The 26,497-nt window shown below is 40.9% G+C and overlaps 1 protein-coding gene across 1 annotated transcript in view; it reads right to left on the bottom strand.

Annotated features, from left to right (window-relative positions):
* Nucleotides 1–25,478, bottom strand: part of LOC105836505 — a 322,523-nt gene extending 297,045 nt beyond the window's left edge. Inside the window, exons 1-2 of the mRNA XM_036293301.1 lie at nucleotides 25,424–25,478; nucleotides 5,138–5,232 (exon numbers count right to left, since the gene is read on the bottom strand). Of these exons, the coding sequence (XP_036149194.1) occupies nucleotides 5,138–5,149 (12 nt within the window). The 5' untranslated portion in view covers nucleotides 5,150–5,232; nucleotides 25,424–25,478. The remainder of the gene's footprint in view (nucleotides 1–5,137; nucleotides 5,233–25,423) is intronic.
* Nucleotides 25,479–26,497: the final 1,019 nt, after the last annotated feature.

The following is a 26,497-nucleotide window of genomic DNA, read 5'->3' as shown; positions in this document are numbered from 1 at the left end:
GAGGAATAATAAAAGCCCGATAAACTGCAACCCATTGTGCACTAGCTTGACTATCGTTTGAGAGGACGGCCCTTGCATCACCGTGCATTGTTGTGGACTGTAACACAAAGCTTTTCCTTCTCTCACTCCCTCGGCACCCCTTGCCACTTCGTGCCACCACCCGCTTTACCCTTCTCATTTCTCGGGGCTGCCTGATGCCGAAGGGGGATAACTCGTTCGTTGCAACAACGAAAAGAACATTATGAACGGAAACTCTACCGCAACGTAATTTTCTTGAGAAGAAATTGCAAAACAAAAAGCATTAATTCGCTTCGAACCGTACGATAGCAGACAGCCTAAAAACACTTGCCAGAGTAATTTTAAAATTATAATGCCGTCGGATTTTAATTTTCATAACGTCTGGCAAAACTTTTGTACGTAAAAAGAAATGAGTACATCTACGAGAGTCGAGGAAACGAGATATCTCGTGCAACTCCACGTGTTTAAGCGCGAGCCGAGCGTTGGACGTAAAACCCCCAGCAATCCCTCCAAGTTAGAAGAGGAGTTCGCTACTTTATCTCCCGCGATTCTGAGGAAGAACTCACTTCATTGGTTTCCTGAGATGCTGCGAGAGCGGCTAAGTCAGTGCTAACGCAGGAAACTCGGTCGAGTGCGGAGCGGGTCTCTGATTTCTTCTACTCTGCGAATAAGGCGCAATGAGCGGATAAGAAGGGGGAAAGAGGTGTACCAGGAATCTCTCTTTTCCATTTTCCTCGACTTCGTCGTAACGAAGCGCTTACATTACACATGTACGTGGCATGGACCGGTGGCGGCGTAGCGGACATCGGGCAAACGAATGCGTGGGCGTGGAGAGAAACTTGCACAGGCCAAGACGGTCAAAGCCACTTGAGCATTCCGCGTGAAGCCACGTGGCGGTATTTAAGGCCTCGCTAATGCACCGACCGCGCGTGTATACCTCGTACAAAATTGTTGGCGCGTTTACTCTGCGCCGGTCCGGGACTCTAGGTGCTCTCGCCAGCCGCCACGCCACACGGCAAAAAAGACTAACTAATGAGAAACGAGCGAGCGTGTAATGCTATACACAGAGTGTACGAGCGAGGAACACTTAAGAAACTTTTTCGACGCTCCGTTTCTGGCGATATGCGATATATGGGCTGCATCTAGAAATAGTTGTTTTTCCCAACTCGAAAATTCAGATATGCTCAGCTTTGTAAATTATACCTTTAAATATCATTAATTGTATTCATATATATTCTTGCGCGGCATCATCTGACAATTATTCTTAACAAGTATCAAAAGAAACCACTTTAATATAGTATTTCTTTTATGCGGAATAAGCGGAAAATATGTGTAATTAATTAAATAATAACTTGATAAATTATAATAAGTGTGAACAAAAAATACCAATGCGATTCATGATTTCAATTGACACATTAATTAGGAACAAGCAGCGTACGTGTCTCATTTACATATCGCTTTTATCGTCCCCGCATGTACTATCGAGACCAAAACAACGAAAGAGGAAGGTTACGAAGGGGTCGCTGGACCGGCAGAAACTTATAGCAAACCTGGCTTGTAGAAACAAGGCTGAATGCTAAGCACGGCCAGTCGGTTACATTTGCTTGCCGCCCAGCTTCTTAATGAAAACCAACGGCATGGAAACGTCAGGTTTGCTTTACCTTAAAATTGGAGGCACGACTCGCTTAGCACGGGTATTCCCAACGCAAACGGAATGAGGTTCAAATGCACGGCTAATTCGCTATGCTGTTTTACATCTTATACCTTAGCTAGCGATCAACTCTCGTTCTCGCTTATGCTCGCATATCCTAAGCGCATCGACGTAAATGGAAATGCGTTTACATACAAAAAATACGCTCTTAGCTTCATAAAGTGATAAATAATCAAACTGAATTAAGATTTAATTAATACCATATTTCAAATTCTAAAAAGATATTCTATTTTCATAATAGATCGGCAATCAAAATTAGAGACATGAACAAATATTTTTTTTAGAATTTTCCTTCGACTTATTGCCATTTTTAACATGAGGAGAAAGAAAGTCAACACTGATAAACGCTGATGCGAATGGCTGCACGTCGTAGTTACAAGCAGTACCTGCAAGCTATAATAGCCTTTACGATTGTCTACTTCATCGTGACTACTTATAAAGCGATAAAGCATCGTCTCGCAAAAAGAACCGTACGCTCGTTTACCTTTTAACGACGGCAAGGAGCGCGGATGCAATAACTTGACGGAAAAGTAACCGGAAGGGCCTCCGCGTTGCTCATTACGTAGCGTCTACGCTTTTACACTCCCCGATACACTCGGCCTTAACTTTTTACTCTCTTCATCGGCCTTTACGGAAAATTAACGACGACAGGGCACGGAGCGAGGCGCTCGATTAGAGGCTGAATATTTATGTCCGCCCCCCTTTTATGCTCTCCCCATTTTCTGTAAGAGGAAGTGTTTATCCGCGCCTGTCCCAGCAAAAAATGCGGTGTCTAATTATTTCTCATTATTCCCTCATTCATGTCAAACTTTTCATAACCAACTTTCACTATTAAACTTTTTAGAATAACCATGTTTACGAAATAAATCGAACGAGATAAAGAAAGAAACTAAAATAGGCACGCTGCCATATTGGCATCAATGGATTGCCGATATCTAAGGATTAAAAAGTTACAAATATAAAAATATAAAATTATAGAAAAGTAAAAAATTGGCAATGTTATGTTTTATTCAAGTCTCATACTTCAAAAAAATTTTATTTTTTTCGCTGACTTTTTTTATTTCTACTAAATATGTATTATGTTTTTATTCTCATTCTTTTTATTATTATTAAATTAGATTGTCTCTTGCCTGCAGTTTTTCTCCAATTTATTACGCTACTTTGTTCAAATTATGTGATGTAAATGTACGTGAGTATTCGCTCGGTGAGTGTATTGAGCTCGGGTCCACGAGTTCGTTAAGCCTAAATGACATTGCGGCTCAGTCATCCCAACGGGAACGAATATCTCCTGCACGTCACAAGCCTCCCAGCGACCTCGGAATGGTCCACGGCGACGTAAAATTCGAAACGCTGGCGCAGGTGCGTGTCCCACGCGTTATCGACCAGCGATAAACGCCAGACGATACATTGACGTGATACGCGAATACTGGGAACGGCGGCGGTAAGTCGGTCCCCATCGTTGGACGTAATGATCAAAATGAATGTCCGCGTCGATAGTGCTCGCGTTACGTCCTTCGGACTGCCCGCATCTACGACAAATCGCGATACGATTCGAAAACAATTAGCGCTATCTCGAGTCTGCATCTGACCGTGGAACCAACGACCAGCCATCCCTTTCTGTTCCCCCATAGAGTACATCAATCCACTCCATGTATCCGCGTAATTATTTTATTTTCAAAAATGCCAATTACTTCTGCACAGAAGCGCAAATCCATATTGCCTGTTAAAATTTTCCCTACTAATTTATTAGTTTATACATTAGCGTTTTATATTCAATAAAAATTGCACAAAAATAATCAAACAATATTCTTTTTATTTAATCGTAAAAGATTATAAATGCCGATGCATAAACTATTAAAAATTATAAAATTGTCAACACACGCTAGCGTGTTAATGTGAAAATTTTGACACGATGCAAGGCGTAATTTCTCGTGCGATATTCTCCTGCCGATACACTCGTGTATTCTTCGTACTCTGTGGGTGCCCACACTCCCGTTCGATCGGGCGTTTCACGGTGCGATTCGAAGGCGATTAATATTATCTGGAGCTGCCGATACGGGTGGCGTCACGGACGAGGAGGAGAGAGGAAAACGAAGCCAGTGGCGGTGGCGGCGGAGGCGTCCGCAACCGGCAACGAAACCAATAACTATTAATCGAAGCGCCACCGCACATTCAGCAAAGTCGACGCGATTCGAACGCGCAGCAGCCCTCGATTACATCCCTCGCGCCCCTTGGCGCATCGGGGCACGCACGTATTTCAAACGGCGAACACCCTAAACGCGAAGTCGTGTCTCTCTTTACGGCCCTTTCATCTTCAGCGTCGCTCTTCCCATTAAGCACTTCGCAGACGTAATAGCGTGCTGATTTCGCGATGTACGCGTATCTCTAAGAAAATATATCTTCAACCCTTCAATTCCAGATACTCCGCATATCCTCGGAGCGTTAGTTTCTATAAAATTAATGTCTATATATTCTTTTTCTTTATATATTTAGTATTAATTTATAAAGTCTCTATATAATTTCTAAATATATTATAGAATGTACGTATACGAATAACTTGTTTATATACTAGAAAATTTTTGAAAATCGTAAATTAGATGTATTTATTACATTTTCAGCAAAATTTTTTTTATCATAAATAATAAAACAAACACTCCAATCCTTCTGTAACACGAGAAATATTAGAAGACCGCAATGGTGTTGAAAGAGATCGAAGACCCGAAAAGACGGCGTTTAGATGAAATACTGGGACCTGGCATTACGTCTTTCGGTTACAGACTGTCTGGTATACAGACGTCAGGGAGAAGTCAGACTGACCAGTTGACGGCGTTATCAAGAGACGCACATAACATCGTTTCGTCTACCGTCCTTAAACTGTCACACCTAACTCGTACGGCGTTTCTCTCCTCTCCCTAATCGGTAGACTGGCGATCGTAAGTACCGAAGTGCGCGACCGGCTCGAAGATATACGATGAACGAATATCCGGAAGGGGCGGTCTGGAATTCTGGACTCTGTCCGAGCAACCGCAAAGCGAGAGGAAGAGAAACAGAAAGCGCGCAAAGCGGCTTTCGTGAATGTGCACACATACTCACAAGGTGTACGTGAAGCTAACAAGACTTTAAAGTTCTCCTCGATTGTTTCAGATTTACAGAAAAGTTTGCCGACTATGTATTAGTTCTAATTCTACAATGATCAAAAATAATAATTCCAATAATATTCATTTAACTTAATATAGTCCAAGTCCAATGCAATTAATCATAATATCGATATTTATTAAAATCCAAGCCCCCCCCTCCAAAAAAAAGAATTTTTTCACTACGATTTTTCGACATTTGTAATGTGCAAGTATGTGTACAACATATCAATTATTACCACAATGACATTAAACATTTATTTAATTCACTCACCGTTGTTGCCATGAAGAGATAAGGGCCGGCTCAGAGGGCAGCAGTTGTGGCTTCAGTACACGAGCCATATCCAACTGATGCTGCCTCCTGACATTCTGTAATAACGTAAACAATTTTTCATTAGTAATGCAATAATATGAAATAAAATTCGTCATGCACGTGATATAATTTGAAACACATATTCAGAATGTGTTCAAAAGCACTTATTTTACCTCAAACTAAAAAAATGTCGAGAAAAATTTTGTACCAGAAAATATTCGCAAGGCAAATTTTCGTGCAAAAAGTGTAGTGAAACGCGAGCGAATATCACGCGGTATGTATGTAGCAAATTGAGGAATTCAATTTTGTGCGTACGATATCCGATGCCGAGAGACCGCAAGAGTGGTATTTTTGTCTCCGGTACTGTAACACGATTTCACAAGACTGAACAGTATAACGCAATAAATGGCGAGAGATGGCTTCAATTTTTACAAGTGACTTTTACACAACTGAATCTTGTTCGTAAAAGATAACAAATAAAACGAAGATGTAAAAAAAGAGCATATTTTAAAAGTTTTATCGTCGAGTTTTTTACCGGCGACTTTTCGATATTGAAAATTGGGATTTTCCGTTTTGGTCACTCATGGAAAACACGAATTACACAACCGTATCGTTACGTGAAAATCAATTTTAGGAATTCAGAAACGAATGAATTCGACGAGAGAGAGAGAGAGAGAGAGAGAGAGAGAGAGAGAGAGAAAGAGAGAGAAAAAGAGAAGAAAAAGTGGATAATTGTATACTAATTGAAAGCAAATTCGTTCTCGCGTAATTGTACGTTTTAATTTAAAGTCATGCAAAAGCGCTCTCGGACTCGTTGACTCATTCGGACACCCGAATAAAGAGTGAAAATATTCACGAAGAGGCACTCCTTCATTTGTCGCGCGTTTTACAAGAACCGTGTCATTCCTGTAATTAAAAGAATTACGTCTTTTAACCTGCTACGTCAAAGGCTGCACCGAGATCGCTCAAAATCTCACCGCAACGATGAAACAAAATCACCGAAATTCTGGTCGTTCCTTCGCCGGCGCCCACACAGAAATCGAATTTTATTGGAATTTTATTGAGGATTCCCTCCTACACGGTGTATCGATACGATTTAACGAATATATTGGACAGAGCGTAGCAAACATCTCACACAAAACTGTGTGCGATACGTCAAACCTATTTAATGCTTCTGCAAAATATCCCAACGCGAGAAAAAGAGCTTTGTTGTAATGCGGATATGCAATGTTATGATAAGAAAATATAGATATCATGAATAAAACATATCCGCATGTGCTGCAAATTATAAACATCAATTATTCAATTCACGTGTTACACATTCGTATTCATATCAACAATGACGTCAAAAATATCTTAATCGAATGGACGAGAGACCGGGTATTTCGAAATATTCCCGTAAGCGGATAATTCCAAAAACAATGTTAAGTATTCAAAAGCGGTCGTCCAAATATTACGCAAATTATTGTTGATTTAAAATATCGTAATAAATTTAAATAATAAATTAACAAACATTATAATAAATTGGCACACCATACCGACAAAATGATCGTCAATAATGCACATATAATTTAAACAATGATCTCATCCAAATTGTATTTACATTTTATCGCGTATTAATAGCTGTACGACGAGAGACAGTTACTAAAACGGCAGGAATACGAGATTCTCGGCACAAAGCTGAACGTCGCGGCGCGAAAAGAAGAACTCGAAACCAATCAATCCAATCAAAGACAACAAACTGTACGCTCAGCTCCGCTCTCTTCGCTTTCGCGCCATCGAACTTGGCGGTTCGCTGCGCCCTGTACAACCCGGCAAATTAACCGAAGTTTCACACGCCCCCGCCAAAACTTGATACCTGGCACGGCCAATCAAACTTCTAGTTTCGGTAATCCCCGGGCCAAATACTCCCGTTTACACGTTACAGGTTATGGTATAAGACGGCCCGTTTCCTTGAGTTTCGCCGCCGCTAATACCCGGAGTTTCGGCCGCAAGTTGTCATCCGGTGGCGGCAGCCGGGCTACAATCGTGAGATCGCGATTTTCTTATTTTCCGAAAGAAAAAAATGAATTATACATGGAAAGTACAAAATTATACACAGAAAAAAAGGAAAAAAAATTGATTCGGCGACCGTACAGACCCTTTTGCATAGTCACTTTTTTGCTATTTTAAATATTTAAAAATTTAGCTAAATGTAGATCTCATCTTCATTCACATGATATAATATGATATAAAATAATTATTAATTTTTTTGCAAAATTGTCAAAATCTTTCACAACACTATCGTTATCATATGCTTAAAAGATTTCACATGATTATTTAAAATGAGCAAAATTATTTTCAGCTTTACATCTAGCTAAATTTTTAGATACTTCAGCAAAACCATTTCTTTCCGTATACAAAAGCGTCCGTGCAATCGCTGAATAATTTTTTTTTTTTTTGCGCGGATCACGTTTGCTGATTTATCCAAGTATTGGAGTTCTTATAGAACCTACCATTCGTTAGCCGAGTTAATTAGTGAGAAACGTGTAAATAAAAGAAAAGCGGGGAAAAAGGGAGGAGGGAAGTAAAGAGAGAAGAGCGGAGAATGCAGCAATCTCTATAAAACTACACGTAGAAGGAAACCGAAGGACTGGGTTCTAGCAAATGAAATTACTTAAAGCAAACGCGTTACTTTTTCAGTGCCACTATCCGATCGCAATGACCACCCCGGTTGGTCGCGTTCGATTCGAAAGGGAAGCACCGATGTGTGTTCCATTCTCGTTCTTGCCCGTAGGTGGCTTCCATCGGGGATCTCCATCTCCCAGCCGCCCTCTTTCCGTCGCGCAGTTCCGTTCGAATACGGTTACATGCATATGCAAATTTATTCTGCCGGTGCATTAGTGAACGCGGCACAGGACTGTTGTTTATGCGTGTGCGCGTGTACCTGCGTATACGCGCGTGCACTTGTACGACAGCACATTGCGCGGTATGCGTGTGTATGCGTATATGTTGCGGGGAGCCGTCGTCCAGGTCGATCGCGACGGGGAGGGTCATAAATTAAATGATGTAAATGCTCTGTCCACCCTCTGTCGCTGCGAGCGGAGACGTTACACAGGGCTACCCTTTCTCGCATCCACCGCCCTCTCGACTGGTTGCTATCGCCGCCACCCCTCGCGCCACCAACTCCGACAAACGTCGCTATCTCCCTCGCCTTGGTACTGGACCTCGCCTCGAACTGATTATAATTATCGGGATCTACACTCCGTTCCAGTCTCGTTCGCGCGGGATGAAAGCGAACGGATGACGGCGAGAAAACGAGCATGCTATCTCTGTTACATTACTCTCGCAAAATGTATGATGCAAGCGATGCTTGAAGCTTTATCGCGATTCGCAATCCAATATCAAAGGAATCGTTATAATTTGATTTTTTCTATGCAGATGTCTAAAATTGCCATTTTTATAATTAATTAATACATAGTTAAAGCTTGGAGCGTTCTTGGAGCAGCAAATAAAAACCTCTAGCTCCAAACTTTAACTACATTGATTAATTAAAAATAATCAATTTTTAGTTCATTGAGGAGTGACGATATTGTATTAATTTTTAGCTTGATAAAATCCCGCTGTTATTATTCACTTATTCATTATTTCCTACTATCTCATTGAAAAAATGTTATTTTGTCTCCGACGAATTAAAATAAATAAATATAATCAGATACAACAATATGTTATTTATTTTTCCTCATTTTTTTTTGTCCCTTGAAAAACTCGCATTTGTTTCGGAAACAAATTGTCCCTTAGTTTATACAAAAGTCCCGGAGTTTATACAAAACCTATGTTATCTATTTATTTCTCCCGATATCCGGTTCAACGATATTTATCTCCTTTCTTTCCATCTTCGACCGTAGCGCGGAAGAATAAGTGCCCGGCAGATTCCCGCCGAGCGATCGATAAGCGCGAGCTCTGACCTGATTTCCCCAACGTTAACTCGGCGAAGAGAGAACATCGAATCCCAAGACCTTCGATCGAGGAGATGGGAAGGATCGGTAAAATCGCTAAGCCCTGCTCTCAATCGGATTCGAATTTGATAGTATTTGAACAGCCAACGTCGCTCTCGTAAATTCGGCACGCCGTTTGTGTATCCTTCCCCATACGCCACTCTTGGCTCCCTTCTTCCAGGCGATCCGATATTTGGTTCGGCGCAGATAACCGCTATCGATTGTTGTCGCCCGTTTTCCTAAAGAACGAACCGTATTTGCAATGATCCAGCAGTAACTTGTCTCCATAAAGGCATTCAAACAAATCCGGATACAAACACGCTGATCACTGACTGCAAATGATATTCCATTGAATTTCAGAAACAGTTGGAAATTGTAGTAGTCCAAAATATCATTAATTACAAGTGTTTAATCAATAGAACAAATGTTCTCTGAAAAAACAATCATGTCTGTCAAAGCTTATCATTGTGATCATACTTTATCGTGTTTTCTTAGAAAAAAAATAAATTGTAAATTAAATAACAAATTCACTGATTTCTATTCAAAATCATCGCGCTGTCAGTAAGACATTTAAATAGCCTAGATATCTTTTCTCCAATTAAGTAAAAACGTACCTTCGTGATTAAAGATCGATAATGATTAATTTTTTGTCGGCATCGAAAGAAGCAGTTTTTAAAGAAAACCAATTTCTTCGCGTTTATTTCAATAATACGCGGATAATTCGGTTACCGCAATAATTTGCAAGAATCTCGATACGCGAATCGTCCGCCCGGATCGATCTACGATACTTCCGGAGGAGCATAAAATACATCAAAGTCATTATCCCATTTCGCTCTTATGACGGTTATTTATCCAATCCGCGCTGCGCTCGTAGCCCTATATCGAGTTCATGCGATATACGCTCGTGATGTTCGCGGCCGAGCGCGCTTCCACCCCGAACGTAAAGCCGATGAAAATGCATTGGCCGTAAATAACGTCGGTCGGGTTTCGAAGGCGCGCTTACAAGGAGATAAAATCAACTTGACCTCCTTCCATCCCCCAGCCGCATTTTCAACTTCTTACGCTTCGTGTTGTCCTCGCCCGGATCCCATCGGCAAAATGGAAACACCCCCCAGGCCGATCGAGAGAGTCGATAACCATTAGGAGAGATCGGCTGCGAGTTAAATCAATCGAGATGACGCAAACGCGTGACCGATATCGCGATAATGTCGCGGATGTCGCGAAGGAGATTTTGCAATGATTTAATTTCAAAGTGCGAAGCTTTACGCACGAGTTTAAAAAGAGAAAAGAAATGAGAATAGAAAACTTGTCCACCTAGTCAAGAGCGAGTTGGAGTCTTCACGAAGAGTCTCTGTCATCAGGACAGGTTCGAGATTCATTCGATTCATCCTTAATCTAATTTCATCCGATTGCGTCAACTGCCTGTTACGATTATAACCGCATCGACTGATTTCAACAGCAGTCGGGCGAAAAATTCTGATACAGCGCAGTGTTTATGCAATCCCGGATTACACGCTTAATATGCAAAATGTATGTACGCATGTACAACGTATCGTAATTATGATGATCAACATGCCGTGCTTTCCATATCAATACCAGTGCAATTATATGCATATATGCGTATGCAGAAGAGAAATGGTTAATATCGGTTGAATGAAAATGATATAAAAATTGTGTAAAAATCTTTAAAGTTGTATCATCAGAATATTAAGGTATCAAAATAATGTATAAACTGTAAATAAAAAATACATATAATAAAATTATGATATATATAGAATAAAAATTAAAAATTTAAAAGTTTAACTCTTTTTCTCAAAGTCACATTTTTATAGGTACACGTGTGTGGTATACCTTGTCACTTAACATAAAACTGTTGCATCAACACCAATTATAAGTCGAGCATGACAATATAATCTAATATAATATAATCTAAAAATCCTATAAATCGTAAGCTCGACGATCTAACTTTACGAGCTAGGTAGTTACGTAAGTTTTGAGACTGGTTTCCTGTGGCTTCTATAATATTCAACTTCTCATGCCCGTCGCTTCCGCTTCCGAAAATTTTGATGGAGATTTTAATCGAATAAGAGGAAGCAAGAGGCGAATGCAGAAACAAAACGGGTGCTTTTATTGCGGTGGCTGTTGAATATTCAAAGCGATAAGGGAACGTTCGTCGTTTCGCAACGATGCACATGCAGTATACTTAAAAAAAAAACCGACAGATGAACATCGGCATTATTGAATAAATGCATTTGCAGTCTGACTGCGTTACACTCGAATATAATTTAATTCAACTTTGATTTATCATTTATTTAAATAGATACCTCGTACGACGAAGGTTTAACTTGATTATTATTGTGTATTTCCTTCTGTGTTTGTACGTATCACTGCAAGATCGAGATATGTAGATACATACGAGACGGAAGTTTAATTTAACCACGGGAGACCCACTAAGGTCTCCACAACTGTTTTGTATATATAAGGCAGAATCGGGACAGTTAAATTAAACTTACACAAGTAACGGTATTATCTCTCTTGCAACTATACCCCCCTTACAAAAGCAGTTCTTGCATTTGCATGACCAACCGACGGGTCGCCCGTTAGAGAGATCCAAAATGGCTTTCTCCGGTATATACCGTAACTGCCGCGTTAACGGGATACCGGTCAAAATTAAGTTTCGCAGTGCGCCGACGTTAATTCGTCGAGACATTACAGGATAAGTTAACAGGCTTTTACACCGGTAACGTAGTTACGCTTCGTTACGGAAAACTCAATCACGGGACACGAAATATTTAAACCGATAATCGTTCGACGATCCTTGCCTGCGCCTGCAGTCACAATATTACCTTGTCGATGTCAGCATATTTGAAAAGCGACGAGCTACCCATTATAATTATAATCATGTCAAATAATTCTTTTAAAAAATCGTACACAGTTCTCGTTAGACCACAATAATAATTTAATGCACCAACGAATTGGAAAGCTCTTTAAATAAAAATGAGTTTAATAAATAATATTATTTCTGACATGTTATCTTTAGCACAATCAATAATGTGTTTATTCAATTTATCGCGATATTTTTTGTTGCAGAATTTATAAGCATACTCCAAGCAATTTAATTAATTTGGAAATAATACAAATAATTCAACTTTTATTATAAAAAATTCGCAGAACCTTGCATTCCTGCATTATCCCCCAAGTCGTCGGAAGAAACAGTCGCATATCACCTGCACTTTACCTATTTACGTGAAAAATGTGCTACATGCGGTTTTTGTGCGACGTTATATTTCGCAATCATCTTGTTCCAGTCCCTTTTTTTCGGTGCATTAAATTTTTATATCATTTTGCGTTTGTGACTTAAATTTATATAGCGCGAACTTGGTCGACTATTCGTAAAGCGAGTTAAAGCACCGAAGGCAACTAAACTAATTCAAGCTCGGAACATAACGTTTAAAAGGCAACACCCGCCGGCCGACTCTCTCTTCAACTCCGCGTTATTATCCTTTACGTCATAAAGCATATGGTGCTTGCAAGTATGAGGCACATATTCCTACGAAACGTCAGGTACACGTAGTCTCTCTCTCTCTCTCTCTCTCTCTCTCTCTCTGTCTCTCATCTCTCTCGCCCGTTATTTTTTCTACATTCTTTTCGGGTAGTTAGAGCTTTAATCGCGTACGGTAAGTAACATTTCTTTACAAGACAGAAACTGTTCTAAAACAAATTCAACATTATACGTTTTTATATAAAAACATTGAATCATATTCGGCAGTTGCTCATTTTATAAAATAATTCGCAGTCATCAGATTATTCCTTTGACAAAATGTCTAAATATACTTCTAAATAATAAAAGAAAAAAAGAATGTAGTCGTTCCTCGTGGCTCTTCCAGTTATACTTGACGCTTAATTTCTGACGACGAGATTGCATATAAAGAACTATACGTTTTATCCGTCGAAAATCCAATTGAGGATAAAACGACAAAAACCCGAAGAGAGAAAAAGAGACGTTACTCCGATCGAATTAAAATAACCCCCGCAAATAACCCGAATTCTATCTGTGTTTCCATCTGACTCGAGGTAAAAGTACACGCGTGAACGGGAATAAGGAAGAGCGAGAGAGAAAAAAGGGACTAGTTTAAGGAGAAGATAGAAGAACGGGCCAGCCATCTGCTTACGTATTCGATCACGTAAGTACACACGGGAGAACGAAGGAAAAGAGGAGTCGGCTGTCGAAGTAGCGCGATCGGGAATAAACGGTGGTGTCTCGAGGCAGTGGCGTCGAGTTGCTCTCGCGCCCCATGAGAATATCGCGATATTGCTCGCTTTAACCAGTATCGCGGATCAGGACTTCGAAATCCCGGACCGTACGGTGCCATACCGACGCGTTCGGAATCTTAAACACTGCGGGCGCAGTCCTCGAATCACCAATGCCACGGCAATAGTCGCGCCATACCACATAATATCGCTGTTTATGGCTCTGACACTTTCAGCTTCGCACTTGCTCGCGTAAGAGTCTTGAGAATTGTGTTTAAAAATCTTAACAAAAGAGGTCGAGGCATCGATGAGTTTTAACGAGCAAGAATTTTCTATTTTTTAAATCTCGAAAATGTAAATGCACCGCTGTTACGAATACTGTATATAGAATACTGTTATCTCTCTGTATATTTTATACCTAAAATCCAGTATCAAAAGATACGGAAAAGAATTTTTATGCATTGTCATGTTTTCATTCTAACTTTTAACGTAGTTTAACATAGATAATCGTGTACGAACTAAATGCAACGCAGGCATTATTAATGCCATTAGAAGAGAAGCTATTTTGATTATACGAGAACGTGCTCTCCATACAATTATAACTATCGTGGCCGCACTCACCACACTTTAGCGATGATACGAGCGATACACGGGCATCCTGCGCACAAATACGTTGCCATTATCATCAAACGATCACTATGACTGGCAGATAAATATTGTTGAAGGCTAACGAGATTCTGCAACATGATAAAATGCAAAGTGACAGGCGCGATTTCTCCATTTTCAATTTTGCCACTCTCTCCTCTCTCTCTCCTCCCCCCCTCTCTCGCTCTCTCTCTCTCTCTCTTCCTCCAAGCGTGTTTTTAACGCTTCCCATTTAACTACCTAGACCTTACTGGCGCAAAGAAAATATAGGGAGATTGAACGTAACGCGAAACGAAATGGAAAATGGAAAAATGAAGACGACCGCGGAAGGGGACTTGGCAAAGCGATCAGAGAAACGGGAGTTACATCATTGAGATGCAATTCCAATATTGATATGTCGGATTGGCTGGTGCTCCGACGTAACGTCAGCGGCGAAGATCATAGAGAGTCGCGGCAGAGTAGGGGAAGAAGCTGGCTGAGGAGAACGAAAGGGATGAGGATGCAACACATCCGTAGCTTATGCACGCAACCTCGTAGAAGATCGGGTGAAATTGGGCGATGTTATTGAACAGCTTTGTAACGAGAGATACAGAGAAGAAAAGACAAAACATGCAGTGTGAGTTTCGTTGTCGCAGTTGAAATTGAACCTGTATCGAGTCGACAGTAAAAAGAAAAAAAAGCTGTTCTAGATTTTAAATAACTTAATGGTCTATATGTACTATGACACAAATCACATTGTGCGTATAAGAATGAAGTTGTATATTCTACATATGCGATGAGATAGCAATAAGATTAAATTTTACGGATTACATTGATATCAAATAAAATATCTCTTGTTTCAAATAATCAATAAGAGACAATAACTATAAATAAGAGAAAAAAATAAAACTGATTAATCTAAGAATATAAAAATGTATTAATGCTTATTAAGGGAATTCCGCTGCTAAATCAAAATGAACAGATTTTCATGAAACTTTGTAGAGAAGTTCAAATTAGTGATATAAATTGACTGCCAAAATTTCAGAAAGTTGAACTAGCTAGTTATTTAAATATTAAATATTTTATTAACATGAGCTCTTATGAGAATCGATAAATTTTCAAAATTTTTCAGTTTTTATTGTCGTATTAAACGTAGAAGTAATGAACAAATGTTAGTGAAATTTTACAACGATACATCTTAGCTGTCCAGAAAATTGTTATATGTATATTGTTAAATTTTTGAAACGATGCACTTGCTCGTCTGAGTGAAATAATTGATAAGATAAAAAAAGTTTACAATAATTGAAGTAATACAGCACGTAGGTATAGTAAATGTGTGCTAGTAATATAATATAAATTTCAAATTGTTGTATTTAGTTATCTAAGTGTGGTATAATAGTGAAGAATGTTTATTCTCAATTTAAAAAAAACATTATTTCAGTAATGAAGGTAGTACTTTATAGCCGAATTTTTTCTTATATTCACCATTATTAACTTTAGACTATGTACAACAAAAAAGACAACAAAATGGTCATTTGAATATTTTTCTTTACTTGAACCCCTGTGCCACTTGCTGTACCGGGCCTAAACAAAGAAACTCCCTTAATATCTTTAGTTGTGTTTGTAAAATTATTTTGTTTTTGTTCTCAGTTTATATAATTATAATTGTTTAAGCTTAAAAAATATATATATAAGTAAAAAGACTAAAACCAAATAAAAAAAACTCTGTTCAAAAAATATTTGGGAAGAACGTAACTTAACAATTTTTCCCTGCTGCGTCATACAGATATTTTATATTTAAACATTCCCTTTATTATCGCAATTTCTGTTTCACATAAAATAAATCGTAAAAATATATACTTCACGTTAATTATTCCCGTCTAAACAACTCACGAATTTTTAATATTACGGACTATAGATTACAGAATTCAAAATTATGTATCTTTATTAAGATACACACATATAAGCTTCTTTTAAATATCAAATTAAACTCTAAGAACCAAAACTAGACTACATCTCAAATAAACTCATCAAATTTCAACAATTAAATCACGATTGTAAATATAATGTAACAAATTAAATTGACTCTCAAGATCTATTTATTAAATCATATCACGTCTTAAGATTTCAGCAAAGTTCTTCAAGAGAAACTGTAAATACAAGAGCATAAGAGTTAATACGTATATACGTCCATTGCATGCTTACAAAACCGGTCGCGACGTATCGAATTTAACTTCCAGTCAGACTCTCAAGATATCTCGCGGCTATCTTTCGTAACGCAAAACTTCATTATTCTCTGTGTCGCCGTAGTTGTAAGACATCGGGCCGCCGGCCCAACGGACGAGAAAGATAGAGATAGAGGTAGAAAGAGAGAAAGAGAGAGAGAGAGAGAGAGAAAGGGGGGGTGAAAGGGGGAAGAGCGCCCGAAGGGAACAAAGTCGCAATTTCCACGTGAAATCCAACCGGCATGCGGACGTAATCAGAACGAGAGACGGGAACCCCCGTGTACCCCATGGACAGAATTGATGGACAGCTGGTGGTCCGTGACGCGACCACCTGACATTCTTGTCCGATTGGGCTGACATGCCCCTGGGATTGTGCATGCGAGTTTCGTGCTCACGTAGCAAAACGTCTGCTCCGATTCTCAGTGACATACCAAGTGTACAATCCCGACGCTCTATGCCAAATTATCTCCGCAAAAATTTAAAAAAAAAACGTTAATTTGTCGACAGTTCTTTCCATTTATCTGCAAGTTTGCATAATAAGTATCTTGAAATTTTAAGTGCAATTTAGTTATAATAAAAATATTTTGAATATAATTCTAAACATTCAATCTCAAAAGAGATCTTACTCACGGCAATAATATCACCAAAAAAAATAAAATAAAATACATAAAAACATAAATAATAAATTAGTAGAGAAAAAAATAATTATTATTTAGAATTTTGTTAACAAATATCAATCCTGTAGATAAATACATAAATCTATACGTAAAGTCTCTTTCACATTTAGAAAAAAAAAACCTATTCAGCCCATTAAACAAAACGTACATGACAATGAAAAAGCGAGCAGTTATTCGCGTAGCGTCAAGTAAGCAATTTCGAAGCGATATGCGAGAAGAGTCGGATTTAAAATACGAACGATAGCGCCTACGTCACGTCTGAATGCAGCCTCGTTTGCACGCAAATGTACACACGTGGCGTACCGCGCGAACACGCGTGAATCCGTTTGCGGATCGGTAAGCCGCGCGGAATGTCGGATCGCGTTGCATCGCGACGAAACGTAACGTCATGGGGCAGAGGAAGCGTCCTGGCAACGCATGTTCGCACGCGAAATTGAAAGCACGTCTCGCGAAATCTGTCGCGATCGAGGCGCAGCCGAATATAAACGGTCCGCGGCAACGTGACGCGACTCGACACGAATGTCGATTAATACTGGAACAATTGGGGATTCGATTTTTGTTTCTCTAAAGTTCGTCCGATATATTGCTCATTATTGCTTTTCATTGAAAAAAAAAAGAGACGAGAAATATTATTTTTAATTTCGCGCGTGTTATTGTGATAATACCTATATTATTTTATTAAAAAAGAATAATAATGTTGCACTTATATATAAAAGAATAATATTAATTTTTTAATATCTCAGTACCATTTTAAATTCTCCGCGAAAAAAGCTATTGTAAAGTATAAACCTTGGTATAAACTGTAGCTATAATAACAATTCTTTGACTATTAACGAATATTTATTAACCCAAGTATTTCAAGTATTAATATTTATCTTTCAACAAACTTAAAATCGGTTCAAATAGAAATATACACAAGACTCGAAATATAATTAAATTGTATATTAAGTAATAACGCTATATATAATTTTTTTTTTTTATTCAAAAAAACATCGTACTCTAAATCTGATTAAAGATCCTCGCGCAATCCCTTAGATTCATTAGACAGTGGACGTAGGAACACGGTCACGGTGCGCGCCCGAGCGACCGTTCGAATAGACCATTTCCCTCTACTCGGAACGCCGTGACACGCGCAATTCATCCCTGCAGCCCTCGGCCGTTAGCGTAATTGCACGTACAGGCGCCATTAGACACGCGCGACGCTATGTCGGGTATCTGCGTCGAACCACCTGCGAAATCGTCACTTTGTTTCGGCGTAAATCATGCTCGGAGCAATCTCACACGAGGACACGACGCGCTCGCTTCACTCATCTTGATGCACCTCACCCGAGGCGATCGCATCCTGTCCTGCGATGCATGCGCGATTTTCCCTAACTCCCAGCTTCCCGGCAAAACCGACGTGGCGTACTACGAAAGCTTGTTCACAGAACAAGCGTGGCAATAGGAAAACATCGCGTTGCAGGCATTAAACACGATACATAGAGCAAACTCTGACGAAAACGAGCCGTTCCCTCTACCACCGATCCCGCTATCCCGCCCGATCGGAATTCACCGATACTTGAACTTGGATCGAGGACTGGCTCGTGTGTCCGCTTTTGATCAAACTTAGTGGCGTTCCAATCTGTATGCGACTCGATTAGAGCGCGGCTCTACTATCCGTGATTTCTCTGTGACGAACGAGCGGTTTACGAAACTATGCTATTTTGTTAGAGTTGCGGTCATGAAGAGTCAACCGCATCGGCAAACAAAGCAGATTAATGGAAAAACCGTATCAAAGCGCACGGAAACAAACTAGAAACTCCCTCTACGTTTTACATATATGAAACATATGTTTCCTAATATTTTTATGCAATTTTTTAACCGTAGATATACGCAATTGCATTATAATTACGCTTAAAATAGAACATCGAAGTCGGTATTCAACATAATTAAACGGGAAGTTTTCCTGAAAATCTGCAAGATTTTATCAAATGCGAAAGGTAAGAGCGACGAGAAAATTTTCCAAGCCGCGAACGAGACGTCCTGCCTGAAGCTCCATCGATGATTCCCATAATTTCCGCGGAACAGAAGTCCGACAGTAATATTCATCGCCGATAGGGTTTCAAGACGGCCATCTCCTCTCGCAGGCGCTCTCGAGCGAAACAGACATTCCTCGGCGAGGCCTTCTCGCTCGCGGAGAATGTCCCGATGGTCGGTTGCAGATGTACCTAACTGCACTACGGGGCGTATTCATTATCGGCCCGCCGGAACCCAGGTTGCTGAGACGATTAAACAGGGAATGGGAGGATCCCCCAATGATTGGCTACACGGGACCGATTCGCTGTCTACGGCTTTATCGCGCTGTCATTCTACCTCGCTATAGTGCCTGCGCACATGGTATCCTTATCTCCGCCGCTCCATTTTATTTCCTTCTACATGTTACGTGCCGCGATCGGTTCGCAGTGGTTAACTCGAAAAAGCTGTTGGAACAAATCGCTACCGCGGGTCAGCAAAAACAAACACGCATTCGATATCGATGGAAAATTATTATGAACATTTGCTCTTCCATAAAACTGTTCTCGCCCACGTCGCGTATTTCCATTAATAATTTACGTACAACTTTTCTCGCGACACGCAATAACAATGTATCGTATAAGCAATTAAATTAAATTGATATTTTTTTTCATCCTATTCAACGTATACATTTAATGCGTAAACATCTAAAGAAAATTTGCATACAATTTCATCGACAATGAAACGCCGTCTTAAAAGACCGGTAATTTAATCCCGTGCGCAGTTCGTTCAATAGATAATTATAACTTTCACGTAAATGAAAAGCCAATTATTCCTGTAACTTCCCGAATCATCGAACGATGGAAATGGTTACGATATTATAGCTTAGAAAGGCGGCACTAATACCGCTTTCAGATTCAGCACCGCGCGTAATAAATCCATTGCAGTGATGCAAACGGCGGCAATCAGTCCAGTTGCGAGCCGACCGGTTGCCGCTACACAGCAACACGTTAATGGCAACTCATTACCCGTTCAATGGCTGAATCTAAACTACCCGTGGAGTCCGCCATTCGAGCGCGTGTCGATATTAAAAGATAACTCCGGATGAACCTCTCTCATTCGTGCGCGCCGGGCTATTATTCCACTTAACTTGACGTCGCCGTTACAAGAGAACTGTAGGCGCATCGGGAATAGATAATCCAATGTGCAATCAGCTAAAACGTATTCGCGCGTCACGAGGAATGCAATTACGGATTCGCGTCAGTCAGCCATTCGCGAGACATGTTCAACGTGTTTGCGAGCTTATACGCGCGTAGGACGAGCTTGCAGGTTTACGGTGTATACGTTTACCGATTTGTCGGAATCAAGGATCCATCCCGCCGTCGCGTCGGCCCGACCTCGCCGTCGCCGTCGTCGTCGTCGAACAAAAGCCGAGAGAATGCCAAAGGCTAAGAATAGCGACGAGCCGCGTACGTAGTACGGCGAGTAATACGTCGCGAGAGATATATATTATCATGGGAGTATCGTCGCATTCATACGCCAGTTATTCGCAGTTTGATTAATGAAATTTAAGTTGACGCGTCTCTCCTTCGCTGTCCTACACATCGGAGGTAATCCTATATCGCTCGCTGCAGTGTAGCAACTCGGTGAGATGCACCGTCGCGACGCGGTACACGTCGCACGCGAAGGGCACCACCGTCAACGGCGACGTACCCGCGCTGCCGCCGCCTTGAGTTAAGCCGACGCGGACGCGCGCGTGTATGCGTGCCAGTTGCATAAATCCCGTCGGGATGATATACGGTTCCGGGGAGGAGAAAGGGAGATCCAACTATTTGCCGGACAACCCCCTCCGTCCCTGCGCGCATATCGTACGCACGTACTCCTTCGGCTGGCCGTCGCTGCATGCGCGACTGTAAACTGGCATGCCAAGCTTTTAGGGACGGCTTCATATATCTCGTTTTACCGCCTGTCCCGGGGAAAGAAATATAAATTCCATCCTAAATAAATATACGGCGCGGTGTATAAATTCGTGTTTAGTCTTCACGTTATTTCGTCCGTATCTCATCCGCCGCGCCGCGCCGTATGCGTTCGATCGCGGGTATCGATGATTTATTCAGGTACGTGGATTCGGTCCAGATCCCGTATATCTCGTAATCGAACGTAGAAATTCTTTATCGGATGCAAAGTCCCGCGTATTATCGTAAATATCAAACCAATGACAATCCGCCTCCGCATCATAAAAGAAGGATTATGCAATGATAAATACGCTGCTTTTGGAATACCCTATTTTGAGCACGTGCTATATGTAGCCTTATCGCGCACTGAACTGTCATGAAATATAACAAATAATAAAGAATTATGCAATGATAAATTCGCTTTTGAAATATCCTATTTTAAAAGTATGTGCTATATGTGTAGTCTCATCGTATTAAACTATTATAAAATATAATGTGAGTGTGTGATTAATTTGCCAGAAACTATATTTAAAAAAAAGATAATTTAATATAAAGTAAGAAGATATGTATGTATAATGTTCTAAATAATTCGATCAATTTTTAAATTTTTTTTTAGAGAAGACTAAAAAATCATTTTTTGTGAATAATATAAATACTATAGTAGTTTTGTTATAATTATTTATTCAGTAATATAATCCATTATTTTCTTTATGACAGTCACTTATATATTAATTTTTTAACTCCTCTCTTGAAGAACTGACTTTAATACTATAACATAATGCTCGATCACGTATAACAATAGCAACAAAAAATTAGAAAATTAGAATGGAAAGTACTTCATCATTTATTGTATTCGTCCCATCAAATTATCTTTTTTTTTTAAATCATCGAAGCACTCCCTTAAAGGAAAGCTTTGTAAAAGCAAATTCGAAATCACTTAATACAGTCTTCGAAAACCCAGTTAAAAAAGAAATTAAAAATTTTTTAAGTGGACGATTAATGGTAATTACATTATTGAATAAATAATAAATTATATTAATAAAACTACCTTGTTTAAAAACGAAATTATTTTTCCCTTTAATAGCAGCCCGATCAAATTTCACACGTAAAACACTCAAATTATTTCAATTTCATCAAACTTTTTCCATAGCGTTCTGTATAACGAAAAATAATAATATATTTACGCAAGCGCAACTTGTCTTTCGTGAACGTATAACGTGTTTTACTTATCCATTCCGGGTCTTCGACTGTCTGCTAGCCCGTCGGAAACGGCGGCGGATTGTTCCAAGAGACGATCGGCGAACGAAGTTTCGAGTTTTGTCGACAGGGGCAACGCAGCGTAGGAAATAGATGTTGGTCCGCGCGAAACGGGAAGACAGCGAAAAGGGGAAACAGTCGGAGGAACATTAACGGCAGACGCGAGTCCAAACTCAAACGCGCGATCGTTTTATTTCCTCGCTCCGGCATTCTCTTTTTGCCCGCCGGTGTCTCTTCTTTTTCCCGCCGAGACGATCGGTCTCGTTAGCTTCACTCCGCCGGTTCCGTTGCTCTCTCGACGAGACTTTCGCAACTATGAGGCCATTTACATACAAATGCCCGTTAGCAATGGACATTCTCGCGAACCCCTCTCGACATCGGTATCGTCGTATCGTTCCGTCCCTTTTTTCCGCTCTTCTCACCGATTTTGCCATTCCCTTTTCGAGCACTCGCCTCGTTTCGCTTACAAAAGCCCCAGTAATTAAGCAGGTATCACGTTTGGACGTTTTCCGTTGAGAGAAAGGGAAGAGAGCTTTTACTTTCGCTCCTCTGAAAGTTCTATCGATAATTCCACTGAATCGCGGCAAAAAGGGTTACGTTGATTAAAGTCGGCTACCGAATTAATAGATTGAAATAACGTAATGTAAAGAACATTTGAACGAAAAAAACGGTAACGGAAAAAAAAATAGAACGGCTGGCAGCGGCGCACATTTTCGCCGATATTGACGGGGGATTTATGAAGACTCGCCTACGGTCACGTATCGCTCGGCGCCCTTTCACACGAGCGGGCCCGCGCAAGGGGAGAAGGGCTGCAGGCCCCATATACGTATCTGAAATACCGGATCATTTTTCACCGGGTTTCCTCGGCCGTAGTAGATCGTCCGCGGCACGAAATCGGGCCGTCACGATTACCGCTGCCGGCCGGCTCTCGATAAGACGTAAAGGCTACGTTTCCCATCAGTACCGCGCGCGAAATACGAGCGCGAGATCCCAGCGAGAGAGGGAAGGGGGAGGAAAGGGGATGAGGTAGAGAGACGGCGGAGTCGAGTGAGAGAAAAGCGAAATTGCGAATGCCCGCCGTGAAGCAGAGCTAGCCGAGTGCGGACGAATGTCTGAGCGATACGTGCTACCGCCGTTTCTCCTCCCCGGGCTACCCTCGGTGTTTCGACCTCGCTGTACGATTTGATGGAAGCTGAAGGAAATGTTGCACCCCCGCGCGCGCACGCGCGCGTCTCGCCGTTGCCCGTCTCGTGCGGCTGTAAAATGAAGGCGAGCAATCGGCGCACGTCGTTACAACGTACGCGGAATATATCGACAGACGCCGCGACGAGGGCGCATGCAACCGTATGCGGACGACGTAAGGGAAATTGCGATTTCTCAAATGAGATCCCGGCCCGGCTCGGCCCGGCCTGGCCCGACCCGAAACTTCGTTTCTCGAGATTTACTACGCGTCATTCGTAAGTCTGTACTACTGCCGCGCGCGAAAAGGTGAACGTGCTACATCGACGATTTGTTATTAATAAGACTGCGATTTTTTATGGAAAATTTTTTAATAATATTGAGAAAAACTGTAATAAGAACGTAATAAACATATAACAAAATGGTTTATCGAGAAAAATGTAATCTTGTACACGCGTGCCAATATTTCTCTTCTTTCTTCCTCTCTCATATAATTATATATTTATAGAATTACACTGCATTTTATAATTTTCTTGCGATTGTAAATAACAAGAGGTTAACTTAAATATGAATTATCAAATGAGGATCAAATAGCGGGAGGAGATGTAAATTTTTAAGAGCTTGCGCTCATGGTTTCGAAGGAAATTAACAGTCGAGCCCGAAAATCGATAGTGTAAAATATTTTCGTTCATTCCTCTTCCTTTTGAAACAGGATTGAAAATCGTTCTCTGAAACGTAAATCAAATCGCAGGTCGAATTTTTCGCGGTTTCACACTGTCGTTCAACGTCGACGCTATCAGTCAGAAGTCCCGATATTCGATGAAAGCTCACGGGAGATAGCTTCGTTCGTCGTGAAAAGCCGCCCCCATTAAAGAGATGAGATCTTACTGAGGACTGCGTTTCCTCTATCCCCTCTCTCTCTCTCTCTCTCTCTCTCTCTCTCTCTCTCTCTCTCTCTCTCTCTCTCTCTCTCTCTCTCTCTCTCTGCTCCATTCTGGCCGAGCCCTTTACGTCGGCGATTCTGCTCTGTGTTTAGAAAAGTGTGTTCCGCACACGTGCGCCAAAGTGTGTCGCGCGCACTATCTTTTTTGCGTCCCTTTTTACCTGTCCCCTTTTTATTTCGCCGACGAGAAAGCCGCGAGCGGGATTAAATACCCGCGCTAATCCGATTCCCTGTAAATGTTTTCGAGCGCGACCATCTCCGTCTCTTCCCGTTCTCCCGTTCTCTTTCTCTACCCTTCTCCTCTTTCCACCCACGCTTTTTCCCTCCTTCCCGCGCATTCCTCGTCACCCTCTCTCGCTCATCGGACTTTTTTGCCGAGAGGCTTTTTCGTCGTGAGCTTGCAGATATCTCACACACAGGACTTTCATTTACGGCCGTGTATGCGCGCGCGGTTAGAAGCTCCACATAACAGAGGGTTGCACGACAACGTCATCGCAAGCGGAGAAAGAGAGCAAGTTCGCAGGTTAAAAATGTCTCTTCTCTCACATATTATTACTTTCCTTTTTCCTTTCTCTCTTTCTCCCTCTTTCTTATTTTCTTCCACTATCTCTCACTCCCTCTACCCTATAATCTCGGTCGCCGTGTTAAATTTATTCATAGCCCGGCTAACCCTGTTACGGCGTATTTTACTTACCGCGAAGGCAGGAGCAAATATGGGATACTACCCAAATACTTTTCTAAACACACGATGGTACTTTGAAAAATATCGAATTTTTTATCTCTCTCTAAATTTAGCTTTCAATAATCCAGAGAAAAATCCAAATTACAAAATTTAATGTAATATCTTTTAAAGCTGGAAAGCTTAAATTTAAAATCATTTTTCTCATTTTAAAAAACTACATTTTAAAGATACACGCCATTGCTTTGTGTATCTTTTCCTTTTATAACGAGGAAACATTTGCTCCCCTTCATAAATTGATGATCTTATATGATATGATCATCGCTCTCTCGTAATATAACCCGAATACATATTCAAGGTGCGTATAAAGTTCTTTCGCTACGAAAGTTCGAGTCAGTTGGGCTCGTGTCGTACGTTTCGAAATGCCTAACTCGGATGCGACCGGCCCGAATCAGATTGAAACCTGGATCATACATAACTTTACTCACCGTGGAGCTGCCTCCCAATGACGTCACTGCATCCAATTCGCGTCGAACGTAATCCCTGCAACACACACACAGTGGAAGCGAACGTTAGTCGGATCGTCGGAAATAGAAACGACGAGGATGGCAGTCGAGTGGACCGTCATGAGAGAGAGAGACTTTGCTCTCCTCGACTACGCGATGCACGCACGTGATAAAACAAGGGCAAGAGATTCGACAAGGAAAAAATAAGAAAACTCGCGATACGTGTTCCGCGCAAGTTCCACTTGAAAAAAGAAAAACCAAAGTAAGAATTTCATTTGCACTTTCGTTCGGGCAATTCTTCAAATTCAGATCATAATGCTCCAAAACACTTCTTAAATAATAATTAAATAATAGTGAGAATAGATAGTTAAAAAATTGTTCTCATTCCGGGTTGCAAAGGAAAACAATTAATCAAGATCACTTCGGTCACGATAATTTGTACGTAGCACAATTCGAGATTGTAATTCAATGCACTTGTATTGGTATTGCAATAAACATTTCAGTGATCGCCGGTGACCATAATACCTGGCAAACTCGACTATCAATGACCATTGATGTCCGCAATACCTGGCAAACTAAACTACCAATGACCATTAGTATCCGCAATACTTGGCAAATTTGATCAACATCGTCGTTATATGTTCATTGCGTAAAATCGAAAATTTACACGAGCTTACAGTCCGTAAGCGCAGCCCCTGACAAGGTCAGTCACGTTCTCTCCCTGTCTTTGTCTCTCTGTTATCCGGTGGTAAGACGGTGTGTTCCGGTAAGCCTGCATACGCCAGGTGTCGACCCACGCCACGGCGGGATGCGGAGATCTCGTCGTCGCGGGAACGACGGCCGTGACACGTCCTGCCGTCTACACGCGCCTACATATGTATGCCGACGCTACGATTTGCGCGATAACGTAAACTCGCTTGTCAAAGGACTCGCCGAGCGTAACTGCAGGCAAGCGGAAAGGGGAGAGAGAGAGAGAGAGAGAGAGAGAGAGAGAGAGAGAGAGAGAGAGAGAACGCAGAACGATGAAACGAGCGAAAAGAGAGAACGGGGGAAAGA

This window comes from Monomorium pharaonis, chromosome 10 (genome assembly GCF_013373865.1).
Source record: "Monomorium pharaonis isolate MP-MQ-018 chromosome 10, ASM1337386v2, whole genome shotgun sequence".
Lineage (NCBI taxonomy): Eukaryota > Metazoa > Arthropoda > Insecta > Hymenoptera > Formicidae > Monomorium > Monomorium pharaonis.
The sequence above is the reverse complement of the archived record's forward strand: the minus strand, read 5'-3'. Positions and strand labels throughout refer to the sequence as shown.